General features: G+C 34.9%; 1 protein-coding gene across 1 annotated transcript in view; it reads right to left on the reverse strand.

The window, feature by feature from the left end:
* Positions 1–15,852: 15,852 nt before the first annotated feature.
* Positions 15,853–24,703, reverse strand: part of TMEM47 (transmembrane protein 47) — a 29,996-nt gene continuing 21,145 nt past the window's right edge. The window contains exon 4 of the mRNA XM_024765451.1: positions 15,853–19,238. Within this exon, the coding sequence (XP_024621219.1) occupies positions 19,060–19,238 (179 nt within the window). The 3' untranslated portion in view covers positions 15,853–19,059. The remainder of the gene's footprint in view (positions 19,239–24,703) is intronic.

Below are 24,703 nucleotides of genomic sequence, written 5' to 3' on the forward strand. Positions count from 1 at the left end.
ATTCAAAGTAGCAAACTACTGATGAATGTAACAACATGGATGAATCTCAAAAATATTATACTGAGCAAAAGGAGCAAAATCCAAATTGGCTGTGTCATTCCATTTTTATTAAATTTTTGAAAAGACCAAATTAAGTTCTGGTGAGTGAAATCAGTCGTTCCCTCTGGGGCAGGGGAATTGACTGAAACGGAGAAAAAGGGAATTTTTTGGGGGTAATGGAAATATTCTATAACTTGTTTGGGGTAAAGGTTACGTGAGTATATACATTTATCAAAATTTATTAAATTATATATTTTAAATATGTATAACTTATGTAAATTATACCTTAAAAATTTGGAGGAATGAGGACTCTAAGGTAAAAACTAAAAGTTATTATAAATTAATGTTTAAGTGATTTTTTAAAATAGCAGCCAACATTTTCAGTTTAGAAATCTGTGTTTCTGACTTTTTATAGAAAATGGGAAAACCTAGAAACATTGAACCCACAGTCTTAAATAAGCCTAGAATCCATGACTCTGGTCTTATCCCTTTCATTCATTTAGGGCTTTTTTGTTGTTGTTAGATCCTTTGGTCTAAATTCTAGTCCTTATTCCCAATGTGACTGTTCTTGTATTTGGACAAACTGGCCGTATCCTAAGATTACACATACATACCAATAGCACATATGCAGTCTCATTGAAATGACAGACCCCAAAGTTTACCTGATAAAATATGCCGTAGACCTAAGCAAAGGCAGGTTGACTCAGAGACCCTGGAACTAGATACATTTTATAAAGGTATAAAGATGTAATAAAATAATAAAAAATACACATTGCCTGTGCATAATGAAGACACTATGGATGATTAAACTTTCCTGGTTATTTCTGAGTTTAAATTTATAAAGATATCAAAGCCTGAAGTCTATATCATTAAAATCTCTGAGTGTGTCTCATTCTACAGCAACATGTTTTTTCAAAGGGCTTGCAATTAAACACAGAGCATGTAAGTGATTTTATTAATGAGATTTCCTGCTAATTTAAGGTTATTCCATTTTTAAGACTGCCTGAACATTTATAGGTCACAAAAATATTTTTTTAAAGATTCCTTAGTGGAAAAGTGACCGAAATAGGTTAGATCAAATAAACTTCACCTTCCATCAGAGACTAGACATGAAATATTTCCATTCAGAAGGAGGATTTGGGGGGGCTTAGATTCACCTGATGAGTGAGATATGAAAACCAGATTTCTACTTTAGCTGGGGAGTTTTATTTAGGAGACCATATTCCTCTCATTTCTATTCAACAACATATCCCGTGAAAACAGAAACACTGCAATTAGGTCATCATCAAGTTTCCTCATAAAAACACACTATGTTTCAGATGATATTAAGAGGACATGATAAGCAAGCCACAGGACATAGAAATATAACATACCAGCAGAATGTTTTGAAACCCATTGTCAGCAATATTAACTAGGCATGGCAAAATAGGATGGAGAAGAAAAGCAGTAATGACTGAAAAGGTCTTTTAGCAAACACCTGTAGATTGCAATTTGAAAAGAAATTTTCTTAACATCAAAAAGAAATAAATTATAAGTAAGCATGTTATTTTCCTCCCTGTAAACATCTCCACGATTCACTTATCTGGGTTGCTAGCCAACAGGGTCCCAGTTGCATTGTGCGTTGTAGCATCTACAGTACAAAAGATAATAATTTGCATTACTAAATTAGGGAGAAAATACAAATTAAATTAAGCTAAATTTCTGCTCCTCACACTAGTAGTAAACAAAAGGAGGTCTGGTTTGAAATATGAGATTTGATTTTGGCCAAGTATCCTAAGCCCAAAGGGAAGTAGGGGACTAACAATGATACAATTTTCTTAGACATACTTGGAAGGTTCAGATAAATTTAAACTTTGAGTCATGATAGGGAAATGAAGTAGGGTGAGTAGGGAAAAAAGAGAACAAACAAGGTGACTTTGCAATCAATTGTGCATTGGTGTTTACAAATGTTGACCCGGATTTAGAGCTTTCGGGAACAGAGTTAAGTTATACCAGGCCAGTGCCCTGAATGGCTTTGTGCAGTCAGGCACTTGTCTAGTTCCAGAATGATGCTTCCAAAGCATTCATGGCCTTTCTCACAAAACTAGGTCAGTGGTGTTTGGACATTAACTTTGTTTTTTCATAGATATTAAACATCCTAAAATAATCTTTTATTCCTCTCTACATGAAATAGTCAAGGGAGAAATAAATTTAAGAATCTGGATTGTCCATATTGTTATCTAACTTTTCTGAATTTGATAGAATACAGTCAATATGTTTTTCAAACTTTCTCTCTAATGCAACTAAAGATAGTGATTTGAAACCCCCCAGTAATGAGCATCTACTGTACTTTGTGCTTTATTATTAATTATCTGATAGAATCCTCACTATGTCTCTATGAAATAAGGTTTACTTCTATTATAATTCCCATTTTACTTATGAGGAAACTGAGATTTTAATTTGTTCACAGTCACTATGCTAGTAAGTGGATGATTTGAGATTTAAATTCAGATCTGTTTTACTTCAAAGTATTTTAAAACGTATGTTGTGACACATTATTGCTGGGATACTGATCAAACTTTTTAAAAAATAAAATAAATTACAATAGAACAAAGCAGAGTAGAAAATATTAGACAGCAAAAGAGGTAACAACAGTTCACGAAACTTTTCTTTCAGGTGTGTGTGCAGCATGTGTATAATAAGCTAAAATTAAAATGAATTTCTTTATCACAGCAAAAAAAAGTTTGAAAACTAATGAGGTCTATACTCTCGACTCAAAATAATCTGTGGCAGCTATAATATGCAAAAAAAGGAAAACCCTAAAATAAAGTACTATAATTGGGAGATGTGACTGGTAACTTCCTCAGCTTTAGAGGCTATGTGGGCTATTTTTCATTTTTTGTTTCACTAGATATATAAGCAGATATCTCTCAGATGGTTCTCTGGATTCTTTCTGCAAATCAGAGCTTGAGCAACAACTCTGCGGAGTTTCAGTGTACACAGATCTCATTTGATGACAAGTAATAGTGTGTTAGGGCTTATACAAATATTAAAGACAAGGACACTGAACTTAAATATCTTTCCCAAAGTCATCCAACTAGTACATGACAGAAATAGGAATCAACTCTGGACTCTGTGGTGTCATGTCCCCTTCTCCTCACACTTCCTTTAGATGACATACAGCAAGTGTTCCATGTACACACAGCTTTCAGGTTCAGAGCAGAAACAGGATGCTTAAGAAATGCTAGTCCTTAGGGTGTTGCTGGTGTTGATAAGGTGCTATGGCTTTTTGCATTACTAATAAACGTATGTCCTTCCTGATTTGACAGCACCAACAAAATGCAATCATTCAATTTCAAAAGCATTAAGTAACAGAGTTCTGCAGTCTCAAAATGATCAGTTTTTCAGAGAACAAAGAGTCCTTTGATACTCCTGACCTTAGTGGAAATAAGTAGGGGGGATGAAATTGGGTCTACTGTAAATAAGATACTAGCTAACAGGTAAGGAGACTGAATTTAGCAGCAATATATGATAATGAGTAGCTTCAATAGTTTATTGCTCTTTGTAAATATTCTCACCTTCTGAGCTATATGAAACATTATTTGTAATTGGAGAAATAATTTCATTTTGATGTTCATTTAACTGACTCACCTGAACACACATAGGGAAATCAGTTGTATTGTAACCATATGGCTATTTACTAATCTAGTCAATAGATTGAGTAGAGGCCATCTGAAAGACAATATATGGAACATCTCTAGAAACATTGTGATGCACAGTTTAGTGTTAAATATGTAATAGGCACATATGTAAAAATAACCCAAATGTATATTTGTACATAATATATCTGTTTAACTGGCTCAAATATAATGATATATGAATACAAAATATATGTGAAAAAATACCATGGCCACTGTGTTTAGGAAAATACAAGCAAGATGAGCATGAAATAATGTATTTTGCTATAACTCAGAAATTCTAAAGTGCTTTTGAGATGGCTTTTCTGAGAGTACTAATATAGCATTTAGCTACTACCAGCTTCATTTCTATTTCTAGGAGCTAGTAACCAGGAGATGGAATGCTCTGGGGTTAGTGTTGGCAGAAGACCAGGTGTTTCAGATATCAGTACTCACTGGCAGTGCGTGAGGTTTATGAGGATAAAGAGTTGGGAAATTATGTCTCTGTGTTATATATAAAGTCATGTCACAGAATTATTTATCTATCACCAAGCATCTCAAAATGCAGCTGTAATATAAAAGAAGACAACTAAATTCAGAAGACTACATTGAAATAAAAAGCTAAATTTACTAGCTGATTAACTTTGAAAATTAATTAGGCTTCAGTTTCTTCTACTGAAAATTATAGATGATAATTCCCTTTTACAGGATCTTGTCATAGTAATTTGAGGTTGAATCATATAAAATTGCTGATATTGATCATTTTTATCTACAAAAATGATAATTGCATTTAGATCAACTTAATAGTAATAGCTTCACATTTATTGAATCCTCTGTCTTATATGCTCTTTGCTATGTTTTACATGTTATAGTAGATTATAATGATGGCTTCAATTTTTTACCCTTCCCTGTATTTGTGCCCTTTGTAATATACATCTTTAGTGTCCTCCCATCACAAGTGGGCTGACCTTTCCTGTCTCTTGAGTCTGGGTCCAACAACTTTACTTATTTTGCCAGTGGGATGTCAGCATGGGTGAGCAAACAGAGGCTTGCAATTAACTTTAGCAACAGGGCTTCCCTCTTTTGCCGTGAGAACATGTCCAGGACAGACTCCTGGAGAGTGAGACATATCTAGAACAGAGTCAAGGTCACCCAGTTATTCTAGTCTAGACTATCGGCACTATTATCATCTCACTGAACAAAAGGAGACACTGTGACCCAGAGAAAAGTTCAGTAAACTGTCTTGGGTCATATTAACAGACAGTAAATGACAGAAGAAGGGTTTGAAATTAGGGAGCCTCACTCCAGAGGACATATTCCAACCAGTACACAGAACAGCTTTGTTCTTGTAAAGATGAAATGAGATTATTTTTTGAAAGTGCTTTGTCAGTGTTAAAGCACACTAAAAATATAAGTCATTATTATGAAACTGCAAAAGATGCTGTAAAATTCCAGCTAAGTTTTCCTTTGTCTCATAAAAAAATTTTAAAAACCCCAGGCAAGTACTAGCTGATTTAAAATGCACTGTTCTTTGATATGCCAGTTACATAGGAAAAACTGATAAATGGTGAAATTTAACATGCCACCTTCTTTCTGAATCAGTGATAGACCGCTGCTATTTGCTAGGCAACTACCAAGTAAACAGAAAAATAAAGCCACCGTTTTCGTGGCAAGTGTCATTAATAATAGATTAAGTTTACAGTAAATGTAATCTGTAGCATAGATCACACAGACAAAAATCCTGAAGGGGAAATGAAGGCATTAATAAGATATTTCTTAATTTTATGAAGCGTTATACACATCAGACCACTGAACCAAAAAACCTAGGGAAATAGCAATGAAACAGGGCATTTATTCCTCAGCTTCGAGGATGCATGCAAGTATAAATGGTGCAAAACAAGATGATTATGCCTAGAAATTGGAATAAACATAAAAAAGAAAAGTCTGGAGATGTTAATAGGCATTAAGTTCATGAGGTGTGACTTTATTTACATGGAATATTTTCTATGGGCATGAATTTTAAAAATTCGATTAATTTTTCATTTTTACATATATTGAACCCCCCAAAGTTATTATTTTCTTCAAAAATAAAATAAAACTAGATGCTGCACTGGGTGAAATGAATAATGGGGAGAACTGAAGGGAAACAGGACTCTGCATAGAAGTGTGCACCTAAGCTGAGTAAGGCATGACCCGAAGAGGGACTTCTTGATTTGGAAGGCTTTTGTCTGCAGTATTCCTCTTTTTATAAAACACAGAGATGACACTTTTAAAAAAAGAGAAAGAAAAAAATGAACTTAATAGAAGAAAAGAGAAGAAAAATAAAAGGAAACCCCAAAGAAATGGATTAAACAATAGGAAAAGAGTTCTGCTTTGGAAAGCATAACTAAGACTTAAATGATTTATACAAAACCTGTTGTTTCATAAATATCTCCCCAAAATCCTAGGTTTGATTTAACTGGCTCTTATTTTAATCATTTTCTTCTCCTTTGATGATTATCATCTAATTTTCTTGGTCCTTCTTTGAATAAAAAGGAAATTTAGAGGGAAAAGAGAAAGAACACTCAGAAGAGTTTTGCTCTTGAGTGTCTTTACTTTCTCTAGTATTCAGCTTTGAAAACAAACCATTCAGTCATTCATTTATTCACTTATTCATTAACTAACAAACATCTAGGGAGAAAAATGATGACTCCTAGGACATACACAATTCTGCTAAGAGAAAACTGATTGCGCTTGATGTAGATTTGGATAGCACTTATTTTTTCCTGACAACTACACCTTCATAAGATCCCACCATCTTTTTCATGTAAAATTCTGTAATACTTAGTCTCTTTATATTGTGCTTGCTCAGAAGATGTAGCTTTGTATAGTTCCTGCTTAATTTTACCTTATTGTCACTGCTTCATTGTCCTAGCCTGTCAATAGTTTTGAATCCTGACACCATAATCCTGCAGTGCTATTTGCAAATTTTTATGTATTCTTTTTTTTTTTTATGTATTCTTAAAAGTCATTGAAGAAGTTTTCTACAGGCTAGATGACTAAAAAAAAAATCTGAAAAAAAAAATTGGCACTCTATTATGTGGCAGCTGGGCATGGAAATTGATACCACTGCTTTGGAAAACTGCTTGGAAGTACTTATTAAGTTGAACATGTGAATTCCCTATAACCCATCAATTATGTTCCAAGTTATAAATACACAACAGAATTATGTGCACAGTTTTATCAAGAGGCCTGTACAAGAATAATCATACCAAAATATTTGTAATAGTCCAAACTGAGAGCAAACTATTTGTCCAGCTATATATCCATTTATGTATAATGGATAAATAAATTGTGGCATCTTCATATAATGGAATATTATACAACAATGAGTTGAACAAAGTACAGCTTACATGCAACAATTTGAACAAATATCAAGAACACAGTGTTGAGCAAAATAAGACAGAAACAAAGCAAATACTGCATAAGTTCACTTTCCTGAGTTCAGAAATCAGACTAAATAAAACTATATAGGAATGAGTCGTTAGGTGGTCAAGCTACTTTAAAAAAAAAGGCACAAGAAATGATTGTCTCTAGGGTGGAGGAACTCAGGGGACAGTGATGAGAGGAGCATGAAAGATCTCTGAAATGTTGGCAATTCTGGTTTTTGATCTTGGTTATGATTATATGGTTGTTCTCTCCGTGATAAATTACTGAGCTCTACATACGTATTTGTACATTTTTGTGTGTATTTTATTTGACAATAAAAAAGATTAAGCAAACAAACAAGCAATTATAATTAGAATGTCATGTTTGGAAGCACCCCTATAAGATCATCTTCTGGTTCATTTCCATTCCTTTAGCCTAAGCTGCCATTAAGCATCATACTTTTTTTAATGGGTGCTTTTTTATAGAGCAGATCTTTCAAATAAACTGCTTAAAGTCTTCTCTAATATTTGTCACCATTATTATTTTGTAAATAAGTGACATATTAGCCTGGAATTGCTAGGCTGGAAACATATTTCAGAAGATATATAGATAAGTCTCCAAAAAGTAAAGAAACTGAAAAATAATGACTATGACATATGACAAGTAACTCTTCTTAAATCTCAGATATTTTAATCATAACTAAGAGCTAATTCTGAAGTGAAAGTCTTTTAATCACAAATAAGTAATAACCATATTTCCTTAATCCTAAAACATATTTTGTCACACCTGTGAAATCAAGGTCCATCTTATAATCAACTGCATCCTCAATCTTTGTCAGCCTGGATCAAAGTTAAGGTCTTCCAGAGAGGATTTTCACTTACTTTTGCCAGCCAACTTCCGGCACTACCCACCTGAGACCATTTTAAATTAAATTCTCTGCTTGAAGTTCTTTGGACCACACTGGAATTGTGAATTCAGACCTCAAACTTGCATGAGTACCAACTAGTTGTTCAAATTCTCCACCCAGTGCCAAGATTGAGATATTAAGCTTCCCTTGCTGTTCTTTTCTCTGTGGCCACTGTATTGAGTAGCCTAGTTTTAAACTGAAACTAATATAGCCTTTGGTGACCCAGTTTTATTCAAAGGACTCCTGTTAGACCATGCCTCCACCCAAACTTGGTTGTGTTTTTTCCTTTCTTATTAAAGTACATAAATTCTTACAATCCCTGGTATTTTAGATTATACAGGTAGAGAGATTTTCTTTTTTTGCAAAAGAAAATATTTAGTCTACAAGTGCACAGAAAAACCCAGACTGATTCTTCCATGTATCATTCTGTTTAACCACATTTTAATTTTGGTCAAAATCTTGCTACATACTCTATATTGTTAGTAAAATATTAGGTTGCAATTAAAATTAATGAACTTACTTTGAGAACTGTAAATCATATCACCATGTGAGGCAGAATTATTGTTTCTATGTGCACACTTTGTGTTCCCTACTTGAATTATAAGACCCATGAAGTCTCAAATTATACCTTTAGTAATGTCCCATTGCCTTGTACGTTTTGGGCCCATATTAAAGATGCAATAAAACTTAGTTTGGAGGGCTGAAAAACAACATGAGGTTAGCAAGAAACAAACAAAACTTCCATAAATAGGGTGTGTGTGTGTGTCTGTGTCCATGTGTCTGTGTGTGTATGTGTGTGTGTCTGTGTGCACCTGAATGCAAAGTAAAAGTAAACATCTGGGCACAGAATCAAAGAAAGCTTCTTTGTTGGTCTTCATTATGAAAATATTTCAGCTTTGTCAGGATTAGATATTATGGAAGAGTGCTTGGGAGGGGATTGGGACTCCTATCTACAATACTTGCTCCAACAGATTCAATTCATAGCCTTAGCAGGTAATAAAAGAACTTTGCCTCTGGACCATGTAAGGGATTGCCCAGGCATAGCTAGGTGCACTGGCCATTTTATGTATTAATGCCAATCTCAAATAAATCACTTTTCTGGTCTGCTGTGGAAGGAAAGAGGATATTTCTGTCAGTAAGTGAATGGAGGATTACTGACTTGCCGACCTTTCCTGACTGTGATAAAAGATGACTTCTTTCCTTTTAGCAATACTTCAAAAATGGAAATTGCTCTTTTAAACGTACAATGTGAGAATGAAGTAGGGAGCCCGCTATTATTCCATAAATAGATCGTGGCAGAGGGCACCCCTTGGGAAAGGGAGAAATTCTCATTAGGGCTATTTTTCTGAGAGCTGTCAATATGCATGCGTTTGCATTTAAAGAATGGAGAAAGGAGGAAGCAAGTCCTGACCGGATGTATTTTTAAGACTCTATTCTTATTCCTGCAGCATTTAAATATAGTGTGTAAAATACAGCACTCCTAAATGCCTCATGCTATGTTTGTTCTGCAGATTCTTATGTCACTTTCCTGATGAAGGAGTCAGGAATGCAAAATTATTTTGCCTTGCATTGTTAGATCCAAATAAGAATGGAAATAACAAGGCATGCACTTTCCCTTGACCCAGGATATGTGACAGTTGCCTGGTATTTCAAAAACAAATGGCTTTTGCTGCTCAGGCCACAGGAAAAAAGAATGTGCTAAAGGACTGGACTTTTTGTTAAATGTGTTTGAGGGTCTTTAAAGGCCTGAGAAAATTAAACAAGTGAGAAAATAATGATGCAGAATATTTAGTGATATCAAATACTAAAACAACTCAAATGGTCTAGAAGTCACACCGTATCTCTGGAGTGTTCTATCAATTAAGTCTTAAGTGACCTTTCTTTCAGTAGTACCAGTTGTCAGAACCACTCTTTTGTTTTATGTTCTGTGTGCATGTGGCTTCTCTGGACAATTTGAAGGTATTGTTCACAAAAAGCAAGGATCCTGTGTTATACCAGTGGATGCTTCTGGTGATGAATCAGTTTGTCTTAAGGGCTCGAGGCCACCTGCTGTCATACAAAATCACAGAAAAATGTGAAAGCTAAAATCCACATCAATCAATAGAACTTTGTTTTGAAATTAAATAGGGAAAAAAAAAACTCTGAAAGTGGATGACTTAGCCCCTGGATGAAAACTGTGGAGATGACAGATAATTTGACTGCCTATAACACTTTGCTCTAAGAACTAAGAAAAAATCATGCTAGCATATTATTTAAACACCTAAATATTTTGGTCTCATCACAAGAAAGAATAATCCTCTTTTTGAAGATATTTATCTGTCACAGTGCATCTGATATTGAAATACATATTACATCAGTGAATTTTCATGAACAAGTAATGATCTTTTCTTTAAAAACACACACACACACACACACACACACACACACACACACACACACACACATTTGCCTTTAGGAGGATGCAATAGCAAGAAGCAGGAGGGAGGGTTTCTTCCCACCTCTTGTTTAATCCTAGGTTGAGTTGGAACACAAATGTGGAGGAGATTAAGTCCTTGACCTTGGGCTCAGTTGTCTGTGCTTGTGTATAACTGCTTTTTCATATGTGGAGCCACCATTTTAGCCAAAGGATGATCCAAAAATAACTGGAACTGTTAGGTTGACTTGCTTAAGCAGCCATACAGATCAGGTGTCCAGAAGAGTTGGATGAGTAGACTCTTCTACCAAATACAATTAATGTGTACACTCCAGCATGCTTGATTCTAATTGGTCCTGATTCACCTGAGCCAAAAAAGCACCAGAGCGGAGGCAATAGAAACCTTGGTTGATAGTATTGTGTGTGTGAGATATTACTCTGAAATGCTCAAGAGAAGCCGTAAGTGCAAAGAAACAGGCAAAATCAGCAGGACCAGCATTCTTGGAGAATGCATGTGAATGGTGCTGTCTGGAGTTGTGCAGCACGACAGCTCTTATGGGCTAAGGTAGATTGCCAGTGCATTTGTGATGTAAGATGGGGGAGAAATTACCATGAGTGGCTTCAGAGATTCCAGGACAGTTTTCATGCCATCTAATAATTATTGATCTTTCCCCCTTAGCATATGACTTTGATCCTGGGAAAAATATACACACAGAAGGGAGTGTTTACACTAAAATATTTTCACTTCGTTATATTTTACTGTGAATGAGAGAACTGGGAGCAATTCTGATGGGGAAATAGGAGTGTTAGGCATGCTGGGGTGGGATAGGAAGTATGTCAAGAAATCTTCATGTACTTCCCAATTCTTTTTTGGAGATTTAGCACAACCTGAATATTGAATCCTCTAACAAAGGGTGCTTTGTCTAACAAAAGGTTCTATTGGCTCCAACTAAAACTAGTTTAATCAAAACAGGAAATTATTGGAAGGACACAGGAGTATTTCAGGGAACACAAGGAAGCTTGACCTTACTAAGAACTGGGACCACCCACTGTTATTCTCTCTGCGTCTTACAGGGTCCCTCTTGACTGCTTCTCTCTGCATATCTATTTCATTCCTTTATTCTCTGCAGTTTTTCTTTGCCTCCCTGCACGTACCCCCAAACTCCATAGTTTATGCATTTTATTACTAGCTACATGCAGAGACCAATTCCAAATCAATAGGCAAGGGAAACAGAGGGGACTAGCTTAAGGCAGGAACCATCTCTGCTGTATGTAATCACCTCTGACCAGGGGTGCAGGGTCATGTGGTGCAAATATGGCTGCCTGCCAAGTCCTCTACTGTTCTCAGAAAAATCATTATGGGTGAAGCCTAGACTCCAGAGCTAATCAATTACATCAACCTGTCAGGTTTCTACTCTCATAACTGCACAGTCTTATACCACATAGTTATGACTAAATGATAAAACTTGGAAGATCCAACTGTTAGATCTCCTTGTCCTGTATATATTTTTCTCCAATCTTTATGCTCACTTTAACTTTGTATTACATAGATTGTAAATAATTCTAAAAATGCTCTGGTTCCAAAATAAAAAACATATATGCAAACCATTCTAAATATAAAAATGCACAAAATTTGTACATATTTATACTCGTAAATCAATACGAGCCTCACTTTAGGAAGAGCATGTCACATGTGTTTTCCCCATCCAGAGAGCATAGTAGTCCAACAAGCCTAACTGAAGTCAAACACTGCTTTTGATTTGAATGGGCGTAAGAAGTCTTAATTGTTGCCTCAACTTTTAGAGCATTTGTGATTCAAACATGTCATGCAGTTAGCAGCAGCAGGAGGATGTTGATGTGTTTAGGCTCATACTTGAACTTCCTAAAGTTCAAATACCTGCCCAAATATGTACTAATATTTATTGACTTTCTGATACAAATGGGGAAAAATAATTTTATCCATGCCTGAAAAGAATGCGGGAAAGAAACTCACAGCATTCCATGTCTTTAAAGTTGTCTGGAAGGATATGCTAAATATTGAGGTTTGCAAAGAAATATTCCAAGAATGGATTTTCCAGAATTCTGCTTCATTAAGAAGCATTTAAAAATATCAAGGTCTTCAGAAAATATAACTGGAAATTTTATATGAAACATTATGCCTCCATATAGATTTCTGTATTATATCAAATTTATGCCAAATTTGTTCCAACAGTGAACAGCACCCATAGCTTGGAGTTGAATGAGAAACATACTTTTCATTCCTACTGTACAGCACAGGGAACTATATACAATATCCTATGATAAACCATAATGGAAAAGAATATGAAAAAGAATGTATATATGTATAACTGAATCACTTTGCTGTACAGTAGAAATTAACACATTATAAATCAACTATACTTCAGTAAATTTTTTAAAAAATATACTTTACATGATCATTAGTGTTAAATGTTTTATTACAATATCTCATTTTGCTTCTTTCAGACACACCATGGCTCAAATAAATGACACAACCATAATGGCTAGATAATGTTTAAGATGAATCACCTACAAGTTAAAAATGGTAAAACTTGTTCTTGATGTCAGGAATTGCCACATTACCACTGAGCAGTGAAATGGCCACAAAGGGGAACTTACTCTCCAAAAATGCTTTGATCCACAAGTTTCCCAGAGAGAGGCTGCCAAGCATGATAGCATTATCTGTATTTTCAGTTAACACACAGTATCAGAGGCCAGCGAAGCAGTGTTTCTCCTCCATTTAACCCTTAATAATTTAATTCCCCGTTCATAATCATCTTTTGTTGTTGTTGGATTTTTTTTTAACATCTTTGTTGGACTATAATTGCTTTACAATGTTGTGCTAGTTTCTGCTTTATAACAAAGTGAATCAGCTATATGTATACATGTATCCCCATATCCCCTCCCTCTTGCATCTCCCTCCCTCCCACCCTCCCTATCCCACCCCTCTAGGTGGTCACAGAGCACTGAGCTGATCTCCCTGTGTTATGCGGCTGCTTCCCACTAGCTATCTATTTTACATTTGGTAGTGTATATATGTCGATGCCACTCTCTCACTTTGTCCCAGCTTATCCTTCCTTAATAATCTTAACAGAAATGTCTTCTGTTCAGTTTTAAAACAATTTCTTTGAACTCTTCCTTGTGAACTACATTTTTATCAAAAAACTAAATAGGTTGTATGATATTAATTTCTTATTTTACCTTTCTGATGATAAAGTCAAAGCAACCAAGGGTCCGTCTTCAGTACCATCATGTATATGCAGTGTTTGAAGTTAAAGTCTATGCCTGTCTCTCTTCTGTGTATAAGAAATGCCTTCCGGTCACACAGAACATCCTCACCCATGCCAAAATTAGTATATAAATTATATATATAGTTTAGATACTATTTTCTTCATTAATCCACGTCACACGCAGAAATTGAAGTATTCAAGGTTTTTGCTGGTTTGATGACATGATTTTCCAGTATTTGTTCCAAGCTTCTTTTATAATCATTATTTCTATGAAGTCATTCAACTTGGAAATAATTGCTTGCCAAAACTGAGTTTCTCTGGTGAACCACTCAACACAGCTTTAGTTTTACAAAGAACACCATTCTTTGTATGCTGTTAATCTTGGCTTACAAACACCACATATTATCCTTCCCACTTGAACAGTTCAGCTCCTGTTCTCTTAGTTATACTTTGGAACCATTAGACTTACGGCTGGAATATAAATGTGTGAGTCACCTAGCTGGTGAGTCTTTGAAAACAGATTTTCCAAGTATGGATATATGGACCGTCTGCTCGTGGCAACATCTAGTAGTTATTAAAAATGTGAGGACTTCCCAGTCTGCAAACCTGCCTTATATCAGAAAAATTGTTGGCATTTTATCTCATAGAGTTTTGTTACTTAGTCTGATTTTAACTTTGACATTAAGTATCTCTGACATTGTGTTCCCAATACTTGACACAGAAGTTATTCAAGTTAAATTATTCAAATAAATTAGTGCTTCCTGTGAAAATACTAAGCGCTTAATTCTCATTTTTATTTGCTCCTTTAATCTTATCTCATTTAAGGTTGCACTTCTGAAAAGCTATTAACAGAAGGTCGTAACATGAAAATTTGACCAATAAATTAAAAATCCAGGTATTCAGTGGATTATTCTACAGAATACAAAATAATTTCGCTATCAGTTAATTTTCTAACCAAAATGACTTAAAGACCACCAAAATGGAACATTGTGTTGACAAAGCATGGGCCTGACTTAATAAAACAAACCACAAACTGACTATATGGCCACTATGGCAAAGCAAATTAAAATTGTTTTCCTGTTTCCTGTTCACAATGAAATGTCTGAAGGCAATGGATTTTCCCTTGTCTAATCCTAGTGAAGTTATCTCTCCATGTCTTCCAAATTCAGAGAAACTGGGTCATGGATAATTACCAGGCAGGACATGACTGTAAAGGTGTTTTGCCTGTGAGAATTCTGTATGAAAATGAAAGTACCTTATACTGAAAATATAATACATCAAATGAATGATGCTGCTCCATCGAATTAGAATAAGGTCATCGAAAAGGAAAATTTCTACGATAGAAAATTTGTGAAAATGTTAGAATTCATAACTTAAATGTGCATACTTTTAAACATCTGATATTAAATACCTCATAGATTTATGAATGATTTACAATATTTTTTTCAGCAGAAAAATATACTGTGAACCTGTCAAGATTTGAGCGTTCATGAGAAATGAAAGACATGACAAAAAATATATATTTTATATTCAAACTGATTTTATCAACACAAGAAAATTTGCTCAATTATATATGGCTCTATTTCTACCTTCCAGAAAATTTTTTGACAATCATACAAGTGCATTTTTTGCTCTAATATATATTTCTTTCCAAGTATACTTAACATTTATCTAATACACAAAGGGTGATGGGAAATTTGGACTTTATGAATTTCTACACATATGCACACTGAAAATTTAGTGTCTAATTAAAAAATAGAAATAATGCAGGAAAGCCTGCTTTAACATACCTTGCAACTACTGAAAACTAAACAAAAACCAAATTAGAGTATCAAACCCTTCACTACTCCTCTTTCTACTTGTGTGATTAGACAATAGGAAAAAGGAGAGCCTACACTCTGTCTCCTTCTCTGTGCCTTTTAAGATAGAAAGTTAAAAAAGACACTTAATAGTCTTTCTTTTATTGTTCATATAACTCAGCTGCAGAAGATAGAAAGGATTTGGGAGATAATTTGAAACAAAATATAGTTTAAAAATATTTTACACAAAATGAACATGTCATATCAAGCTATGTTTTCTAAATAACATATACTTTATAAAAGAGAAAATGAACTGAAGACATGTAATTTAGAAACCTGTTAAAGAGTCCACACAGTAGAGAAGACACAAAGTCAAACCACATCAGTGAAGCCACTTTTATTTTTATTTTTTCCACATAGATAACTTCATGTCAGCTACAAAAATCATGAAATTAAGAACTGATCGTGAAACTGCAAACTCAAAACCACTGGAGTGATAAACAGGTTCCCCCCAGAGGACTGTTAAAAAAACAATAACCAGAATAGCATGAATTCATATTTAAGTATTAAACATGTCATATATTTTAAAATAATAAATATATAACAGCAGTAGAGAAACTAATAGCATAAACAGCATGGAGTATATTTTATTTTTTAAGACAGATGAAATTTCTAGGCACAGTTTTAGGCATTAAAGAGGACACAGAGGCATAGGTTAGTGTGCGCTGCTCTGTACAAAAATACAGTCTGAATAAATTACATTGCTAGCCATACAATTAGACGTCACTTACCAGTCAGTTCATTGCATGTTTAATAATATACAGGTACATGCTAATCCATATATATCATTTATATTTCAAACACATAGGTCTCTCTATATTTATGTCTTTAAAATTTACATGTTGAACTTACAAAAAGCTAAATTGTTGTGCAAGAAATCCAAATAACTAGCCCTGCTGAGTACTTTATGCTATATGTATGTATGTATATCTCTCTCTCTCTCTCTAAGATAAACAATGGGATTGTAGTTAATAGTTTGGCTTGTAAGAAAACATTAAACAAACCTAAAGCTGCAAAGACATAATGTTACTGTGGGTGAAAAATTCACTTGTGTTGATTCTGATAGACAAAACAGTATTTTGGATGAGCAATGACAACTTTCATGTTATATTGAACTTGTTAGTAATGAAACACTTTCAAATATTAGTGATGGTAGAAATATAGCATAGGGCTCTTCACTGGGAAGGGGAAAAAAGTTATATAAGAAATCTACTTCTCAGTAAACAGCAAATATGTGTGCCTTAGCTTATACTATATTCTGTCACTTTCCAGCTTTTCATATTGACAGAGAATGAAAACTTTGTAAGACTCAAGATATGATATTGTTCTAACAGCACACTGCATCCTCTACTAGGACTAAGAAAAGTGCCTCACTGATGTCAGCACCAAAGTACTGTTTGTCCATTATTCAGGAATAAAGAGATTCTCTCCCAGTAAAGAGTGTTTAGTAGCTGAAATCCCTTTCCAACAAATACCAATATTTAATGCTGCTCTGATAATACGCAATTAACAGCAAGATAGTCTGGCCCAGATTTTACTATTTCTCAAGAAAATTGCTTCAAAAGATTCTATAATAGTAATATCTTTCTGGAAAATTTCCACTCATAGTTTCTTATGATTCTATACAGAATTATATACTTTTATAAAGGTTTCTCTCTAGGATGCATTTAATCATTTTTGTCTGTCATCGCTAAAATAAGAATAAGCCTGGTTCTTCAAATTTACTTTGTGATTCCATAGAAAAGTCACAAGATAAGAGGGTTTTTTTTAAGCCTTTGAATAATAAAACAGTTTTGTTTTTTTCCTGTTGTTTTGGCAACAGTTCTTAAGACAAGCTGAAAGCAGAACTCTGCTTTGGGAGGTAAAGCAAATTATTAAATACTATTGATGTGGTCCTGCTCTTAACAGATTTTGCAATATAACAGAACACAGGTACATTTTAAATGATTTCTCCAATGCTTCTTTCTGCAAGAGGGCCAAATAGTGTCTTTGTTAACAAAAATAATTATTTATATTAGAACTGTATATTTGATATAAAAATATGTTTACAATTAAACTAACCAAATTTGTATATTAAACAGGATTAACACAAGTTTGCAGTGTAAGACTCGTTGCAAGCTTACTCCCTATTATTGATAGTTCCTTCCATTTGACCAGTCAATAAATGATTCCCTTACTATAAATCCATCATAATTGTGTGCACAAATCAGTTAGCCCATTAGTTAACTTCAGAGGACCAGGTGATAACCAGATGAATTCTACTCCTCTATTGACATTTAGACATTTATATAAATCTATCACTATTCCTTTATTTTTTAATGAAGACATTTAAAATACTTGGAAAAAAGGCAGCCTTCTATTTTAATGAATTTTAAACAAAATGATCATCCTAATTGCTACTCTCTTTTGAACTACAGGGCTTACAGAAGAATCATTAATTTTCAGATTAACACCATTTCAGTTTTTCTTCTTATACAATTCTATTAACACTTTCCAGTGAAACAGTAGAGAACATAGAGCAAAAGCTTTAGGGTATATGCACTTTTGTATGGTAAATAAGTGTGAATACCAATCTAAGCCTCTTAAAAACGTGTACAAGGTTAGTGTTCAAATCACTTCACTAGAGCAAACATTTATTTTATGTGCAAAAGGCAAATGCATGTGTAGGGCTAGGGAAAAACTTATTACCATTTATACTAATGGTTCACCTTCTATAAAAATATTTAAGCTTGTTACATATGCACAACTGTTTGCTGTAATGTTTGGTAAGTGATTTAAAGGGTACTTAGGACAAAAGCAACTCATGCATATTTCTTTCTAGTTGCCCCAAGGAAAGTAGAGACTCAATTTTTCCTCATTCTAGATATGGCTGAGGCAAAATTTCTAACCACATAATGAAAAGCACATGTCTCCAAGTCTTGACTTCCTTCCCAGGGAGATGCTGATTGCCAAAGCATAACCTCCCTTTAAAACAAGTATTCTTGAAGGTGGAATATGTATCATTAACCAGTTACATTCAGAACCCCCATTAGATGCTGAAGGGAAGTTCACTTTTCAAGAGTTCACTCAAGCAAATAACCAACGGCCAATGTAGTCACTGGGTGGGATAAGCAGGCGATAAGGACTCTAACAGAGGAATCCTTGTCAGCACAATGGAGCTTCTAAACGTTGCTTATGCCAGCTGCTCCCCTGCAGGCAATAGAAGATTCAGGCATTTCTCATTCCAACTAGTTTCTCACAATGGTTGCTGTCATATAGACCCTTCACGTCTCAAGAAAAGTGACATGAACATATTGGAAGTTTGCAGCATTTGCCTATGTCTAATCAGCTCTCTTAATTTGTGCAGGTCCCTAAAATGGATGTAAAAGCTGGTTATGATGTTGACAGCCAAAAGGCAAAAGATATTAAATCAATTGAGCAAACTGCTTGATGCTCCACAAGTGTTTTAGAAAATAGTGACTTAGAAAAGATGCAGATGTAATCCTTTTGTTGGATGGTTGATTTTTTTTTAAATTTTAGACTATTGGTTCTAGTAGTAGTCTTCGTAGTTCTTAGGGTTCAGGCAATAAAGGATGGCACCCCCAAACGAAAATATAGTTGCACCCCAGGCCAAGCCATAACCCCAATTGAACTCATGGTAAATTTTCAAGCTCACAGTTTCAATGAACTTGATTGGGTAAAGGACCAGGCTGCAAACCTGTAAAACAACTAAAAAAAAAGCAAATCAAAATTAGGAAAATGTTATTTACAGGAAATAAAATGATATACAAATATACATATGTATGAGAATTACACTTTAATCAAATAAACAAAAAAGCCAAAAAATTTGAAGCATTGCTTATTCTAGATGGTACACTTTAAAATATTGACAACTTTTTCTGTTTAACACTATTTCACAGTACAGTAAGAATTACTCTATTAATAATTAGCAAATCACGATAATAGTATTTGATGAAATAATTAGTGTAATATAATTTATATGAGCATACAAAATAATGGTTCTCACTTTACAAACACATATATAATTATCACTATTATGGCAAGTAGTACTAGTTTAGCTAAACTGTTTCACTATACAACACCTGTAAATAGCTTCCCAAGAATAGTGACCCCAAATAGCAGCTAAAAACCCTTGTTATTTATTTATACTCTTGAGAAATTGGGGACTTTGAATTCATCTATACTGATGAAACTGGTGTACCTGTGATTCAAGATGTGCTTTTGTTGCTGTCACTTCTCAATATCATCTAACTCAGCCCAATATTCCAAGTCCTACCTTGATGTCCTTACTCTGATCAAAAACTATTTTTATTCTTTTCTTTTCATCCAGTCCATACCTCTCATCTTTTAAAATGGGTTCAAAAGTCATCTTTGTCAAGAAGCCACACCAACTTACACCCTTATTAGATATAACAGATATAAATATATTATATATTCATTCCTCACCTACTTTCAAAAAAGAATTAAGTCTATGAAGGCATGGGAGGTAATCGTACTAGAAAACCTAAGTTAATGATGTCTACCACAATAGGGCACAAAACTTAGCTCTTACTTCTTAGTTAAACCTTAGTTCTTAGGCAGGGCTAAAGGGGAAATGTGATGAGTTATACTTAATAAAATAAAAGAAACCAGTTAATCGGGAAGGGGGAGGTGCTTTTTAAAAAAATATCTAAAATGCAGTCGGTATTTATCCAGTGGTTATTTTTATATGGGAGACACTGGATTATATATGAGGTGATGTCTTCCATTCAAAATCATAACTTTCTATTGGATCAACTATTATATAATTTCTTTTTTTTTTTTTTTGCCCACGCCGCACGGTTTGTGGGATCCCCGACCAGGAATTGAACCCATGCCCCCTGCAGTGGAAGCACAGAGTCCTAACCACTGGACCACCAGGGAATTCCCTTCTATTTTATTTAAATCAATTTAATGAGAATTTATGGGATGCATCTGCCTTATTCTCTACTATATGATGGCTTCCACCCTCAAGAGACAATCTTCACCCTGAAAAATCTGAGATATAGTAATATGTGACAGGGATTGGCAAACTACCAAATCTGGCCTGCTTTTTGTTTTTGAAAAAAAGTTATACTGGAACACAGCCAGGCTCATTCATTTATGTACTGTTCACACTACCATGGCACAGTTGAGTAGCTGCAACAGAAACCATGTGGCCCACAAAGCCAGAAGTATTTACTATCTGGCCTTTTATAAAAAAAAAAGTTTACCAACCCCTGATATATAATGTAAATTTTGGGTTAAAATAATTATTATTTAACTCATCTTAAAAATACCATAAATTCCAAAAATGCAACAACGAAAATGTGAATGATTAAGGTGTAGGAGACAAGAATAAACTTTGACACAGTAAAAATGATACAGCTTATTACATTTTTTGAAAACAGCAAGAGGATGGATAGTGTGTTTAATTAAACTGGAATTTCGTGCTTTAAAATCTACTCTCATCTATTCTCAGTACCTGTAAAATATCATTAATACCAATATGACTAATGTTCCTAGAAAGTCTACATTAACAGTCATCTATCTCTGGCATAAGACTGATGAACTACAGAAAACTCATGAGGGGGCATGATTCCTAAAAATTATTACTTCCGATAACGCTCAGACTAGGCGTGAAATGACCTTTCTGGAAGCAGATATAAGAATTCCAAACATTTTTGCCATGTAGCTCAACACTGCTCTGGGCCAGCACTAGCCTACCATACTTCCACATTACTACTGACAGTGGATGGATAAGTAGGTCCATATAACAGGAGAATCTCTCAACATTCAAAACAGAAATCACACCTTGTTTATAGTTTAAAAATCTCAGAAAAAGTTTTAAGTCGTTGTTAGAACAATTAACAGCATATTATATAATCCACACTTCTATTTCCAGCCAGTAAGTGCTAAATGTGTATTAATTTAAAAACTGGCTGGCTCTGTGCCTTTGTGATGGAAAGGGTGCTTTCATGTTTTAAATGTCTTAAAACTAACAAGAAGTCAATTACTATCAACCATGAACTACAGAAAAAAAAATTCCAAAGTTACTAAGTAAATTAAAAAGAAAAGCATTTTTCTCCTTTGGTTTCTATACTCTGGTCACTAGATCCTGCCAGGATATGATTGAAATATGAATGTGAATTAGAAACAGTAAAATTCATTTACTCATTCAACAAATACTTGAATGTTTCTAAAGTGACACAGTTTAAGGCACTGGTAACACAAGTTGCTACCCTCATGGCTAGGCACACCATTAACAGTAAATAAATATAGAATACGGCAGGTATTGCTAAGAGACGTGAAAATACAAGAAAACAAGACAGAGGGATGCAGGCTGCTCTTTTAGATGAGAGCTGAAGAAGGCCTCTCTGGGGAGGAGTCATTAAAGCACAGACCTGAATGAAGTGAGGGGTGCAGGTCAATGTAGTGGGAAGTGAGCAATCTTGGGTAGAGGGCACGGGCAGTGCAAAACTGATGCAGGAGCACACTGGGTACAGTGGAACATCAGTAAGGATGCTGTGGATGCAGTACAGTGGTACAGAGAGCAAGGAAGGGAACAGCATGAGATGAGATAGAAAAGACAGCCAGAGGCTCATTCAGGAATGGCCTTGTGAACCATGATCAGGGGTCTGGATTTCATTCTAAATGTGATGAGCAACTGCAAGAGGAATGTGAACAGAGAAGTAAAAACTGATCCGAATTATATTCTAAAAGGATTATACTGCTTCTTTTGTGAATCAGCCAGTTCCTGGAGTGAGGTGTTCACCTAGCCTGCTTTTAATATTCATTTCAGTGTGTTCTATTTAGCAAATATTTGGTCTTCATGGTATAATATAATGATATAGTTTCCCTCTAGTGGGAAAAGTAGAAACACAACTCCATTAGGCTCCACTGGCTTCCTTCTCTCTCTTGAGCAGCTTTCTTAGAGATGGAACTTTATTGTGTTGTTTGCCAGATGAAAATAACCCTAAAACGCTTTATGCTTCTGAATTATTTTACTCTCTTTGGAATCACTGAGAAAAATGCATGTAATAGCAAAATTGAGAAAAAAATATAATCTTGCATTTGTAAATAATTTTCTTCATTTAATATAATATATAGATGCAGGTTAAAATGTCTCCTTGCCTTTCACAGATGCTGCAAAGGAAACTAACAAACACACCTAGAGTCCAGAACTCAAGAAAATAACACCATACTATGTTTCTACTTTATCACCAATCGATGAAACATAACAGGCATTGGCTGTGGTATTTTCTATGCTCTATCTCAGAGGCATAAGTAAAGTTGTATAGCGTTTTAGAATTTGAAGGGAATTTGAGGTTCATTTTATTCCCCCTCCCTACTTTTTGGAAAAGAGGCAACAAAACTACCAGCCATGAAATTGTGCAGACAGAAACATGACAAGAACTTAGAGGTTCTTGTGTTATTTCTAGTTTTCTTTAAGGGGATATTTTTCAATGTTTTCAATATTGAAATATTCAAATTATTCAATAGTCAAATAGTCAATATTTTCTAACATGGGGATATTTCAATATTTCAACAAACATTTATTGGATGCCCACTGCATTCTAGGTGAAAGAGGTAAGACAGATAGGACACGGCCCTTGTCCTTTGATATTTCATACTCTATCGTGGAGACAGACACACAGATACAAACAAATGTGTTCAACAGTAGTAGTAGAGGCATGTTCACTTATAATCCATTCATCATGTTTATTGAGCTCTAATGATATTCCAAGTACCACTTCTGCCTGCAGAAAGAAGGGAGGGCTTCAGAGACGAAGCACTATTTGAACTGGTTCTTGAAGGATGGACAGTACTCGGTCAGAAGAGAAACATGAAAACACCTCTAGGAAGAAGAAGCAGTTTCCATAAAGCTTAGAGATATAAGAGGCTGTGCCCATAGAAAATTCACATGGGTAGAATGAAGGGCACAGTCACATGGAGATGTTTGGTTTAGACTATAAAAGACTTATTAGCATGTCATAAAAATACAGACTGGTTTCTATAGGGAGACATTTCAGAGGTTATTTGAATTGTAGATGCTGTTGGTACCCTATCCATATACTCTCATCCTCATAATTCCAGTATATGTCAGCCTGACTTTCGATTGTCAGCACCTGCACTTCTTTGCCTGACTTTTCCTCTGGCCACAAAAGCTACTTTGCCTGACTCCGAGGCAGGTACAGTGTTCTGGGAAATTACCATTGCTGTTTCCCCATCATCACCAACAGCCCTTACCAATGACTATCAGCATTTGGTTTATAAATACTCCAATTCCCTAGTCCTTCCAGTGAGGTAACTCTGAGGGGTGTGTTCTGCACTGGTTTCCAAAATTTTTCCAGGAAGATTAAGCTCCAGATGCTTACAGTGACCACTGGTTTGATAATGTACTCTTTATTGGCTGCCTTCTCTTCCCTGTCTCACTTTCTTTCCATATCCCTTCTTTTACCTCCCAGATTAAGTACTTGCACTTGATTCCTTGCTTCAGATTCTGCCTCTGGGGAAACCAAAGGAACAAGTGACAAGACCAGATTTGTATTTCAGAACTACATCTCATGTGTTTGTATGCAAGACAGCCTAAAAGGGAGGAGACTGGAGGAGGACAGGCCCCTAGGAGGTTAGTCAGTGCATGGATACCTACCTGTGCACAGTGATGACTAAGGTAACATCAGTGGGAAAGGTCAGGGAAAGTAAAGACTATAAAAGAAAAACTGAGTAACTGGATTCCAGGAAAGGCAAAGGAAGGAGTCACATAGACAGTTTAACTCAGACATTACCACAGAAAAATAAATTAGGGGGAAGTTCAAATTTGGGAACTGAGATGTTGCACTTGAGGAAGAGTTATATCCTCAACTAACTCAGTAATGGTGGTGTATAAAAAGAAGCTACAGACTTAGAAGATAATTTAAAGACAGAATTGATAGGACTATCCAGCCAAGTCCCCTAAATATCAAATTTACATAAAGGAAACAATATTTGTAGAATAAAAATCATTTGCCCATGAAAGGTTAACATGAAGCTATCAATTTCTCTCCTTTTTAATTTAATCTATAACTACTTAAAATTAAGCAGTACATATGAAATGAATTCTTGATGGCGATACTGTAAACTGTTCTAACCAAAGGGTAGTTTGATATGGATAAAGATCTGTGAATAGAACTCCT

Source organism: Neophocaena asiaeorientalis, unplaced genomic scaffold, assembly GCF_003031525.2.
Source record: "Neophocaena asiaeorientalis asiaeorientalis breed wild unplaced genomic scaffold, Neophocaena_asiaeorientalis_V1.1 scaffold361, whole genome shotgun sequence".
Classification (NCBI taxonomy): domain Eukaryota; kingdom Metazoa; phylum Chordata; class Mammalia; order Artiodactyla; family Phocoenidae; genus Neophocaena; species Neophocaena asiaeorientalis.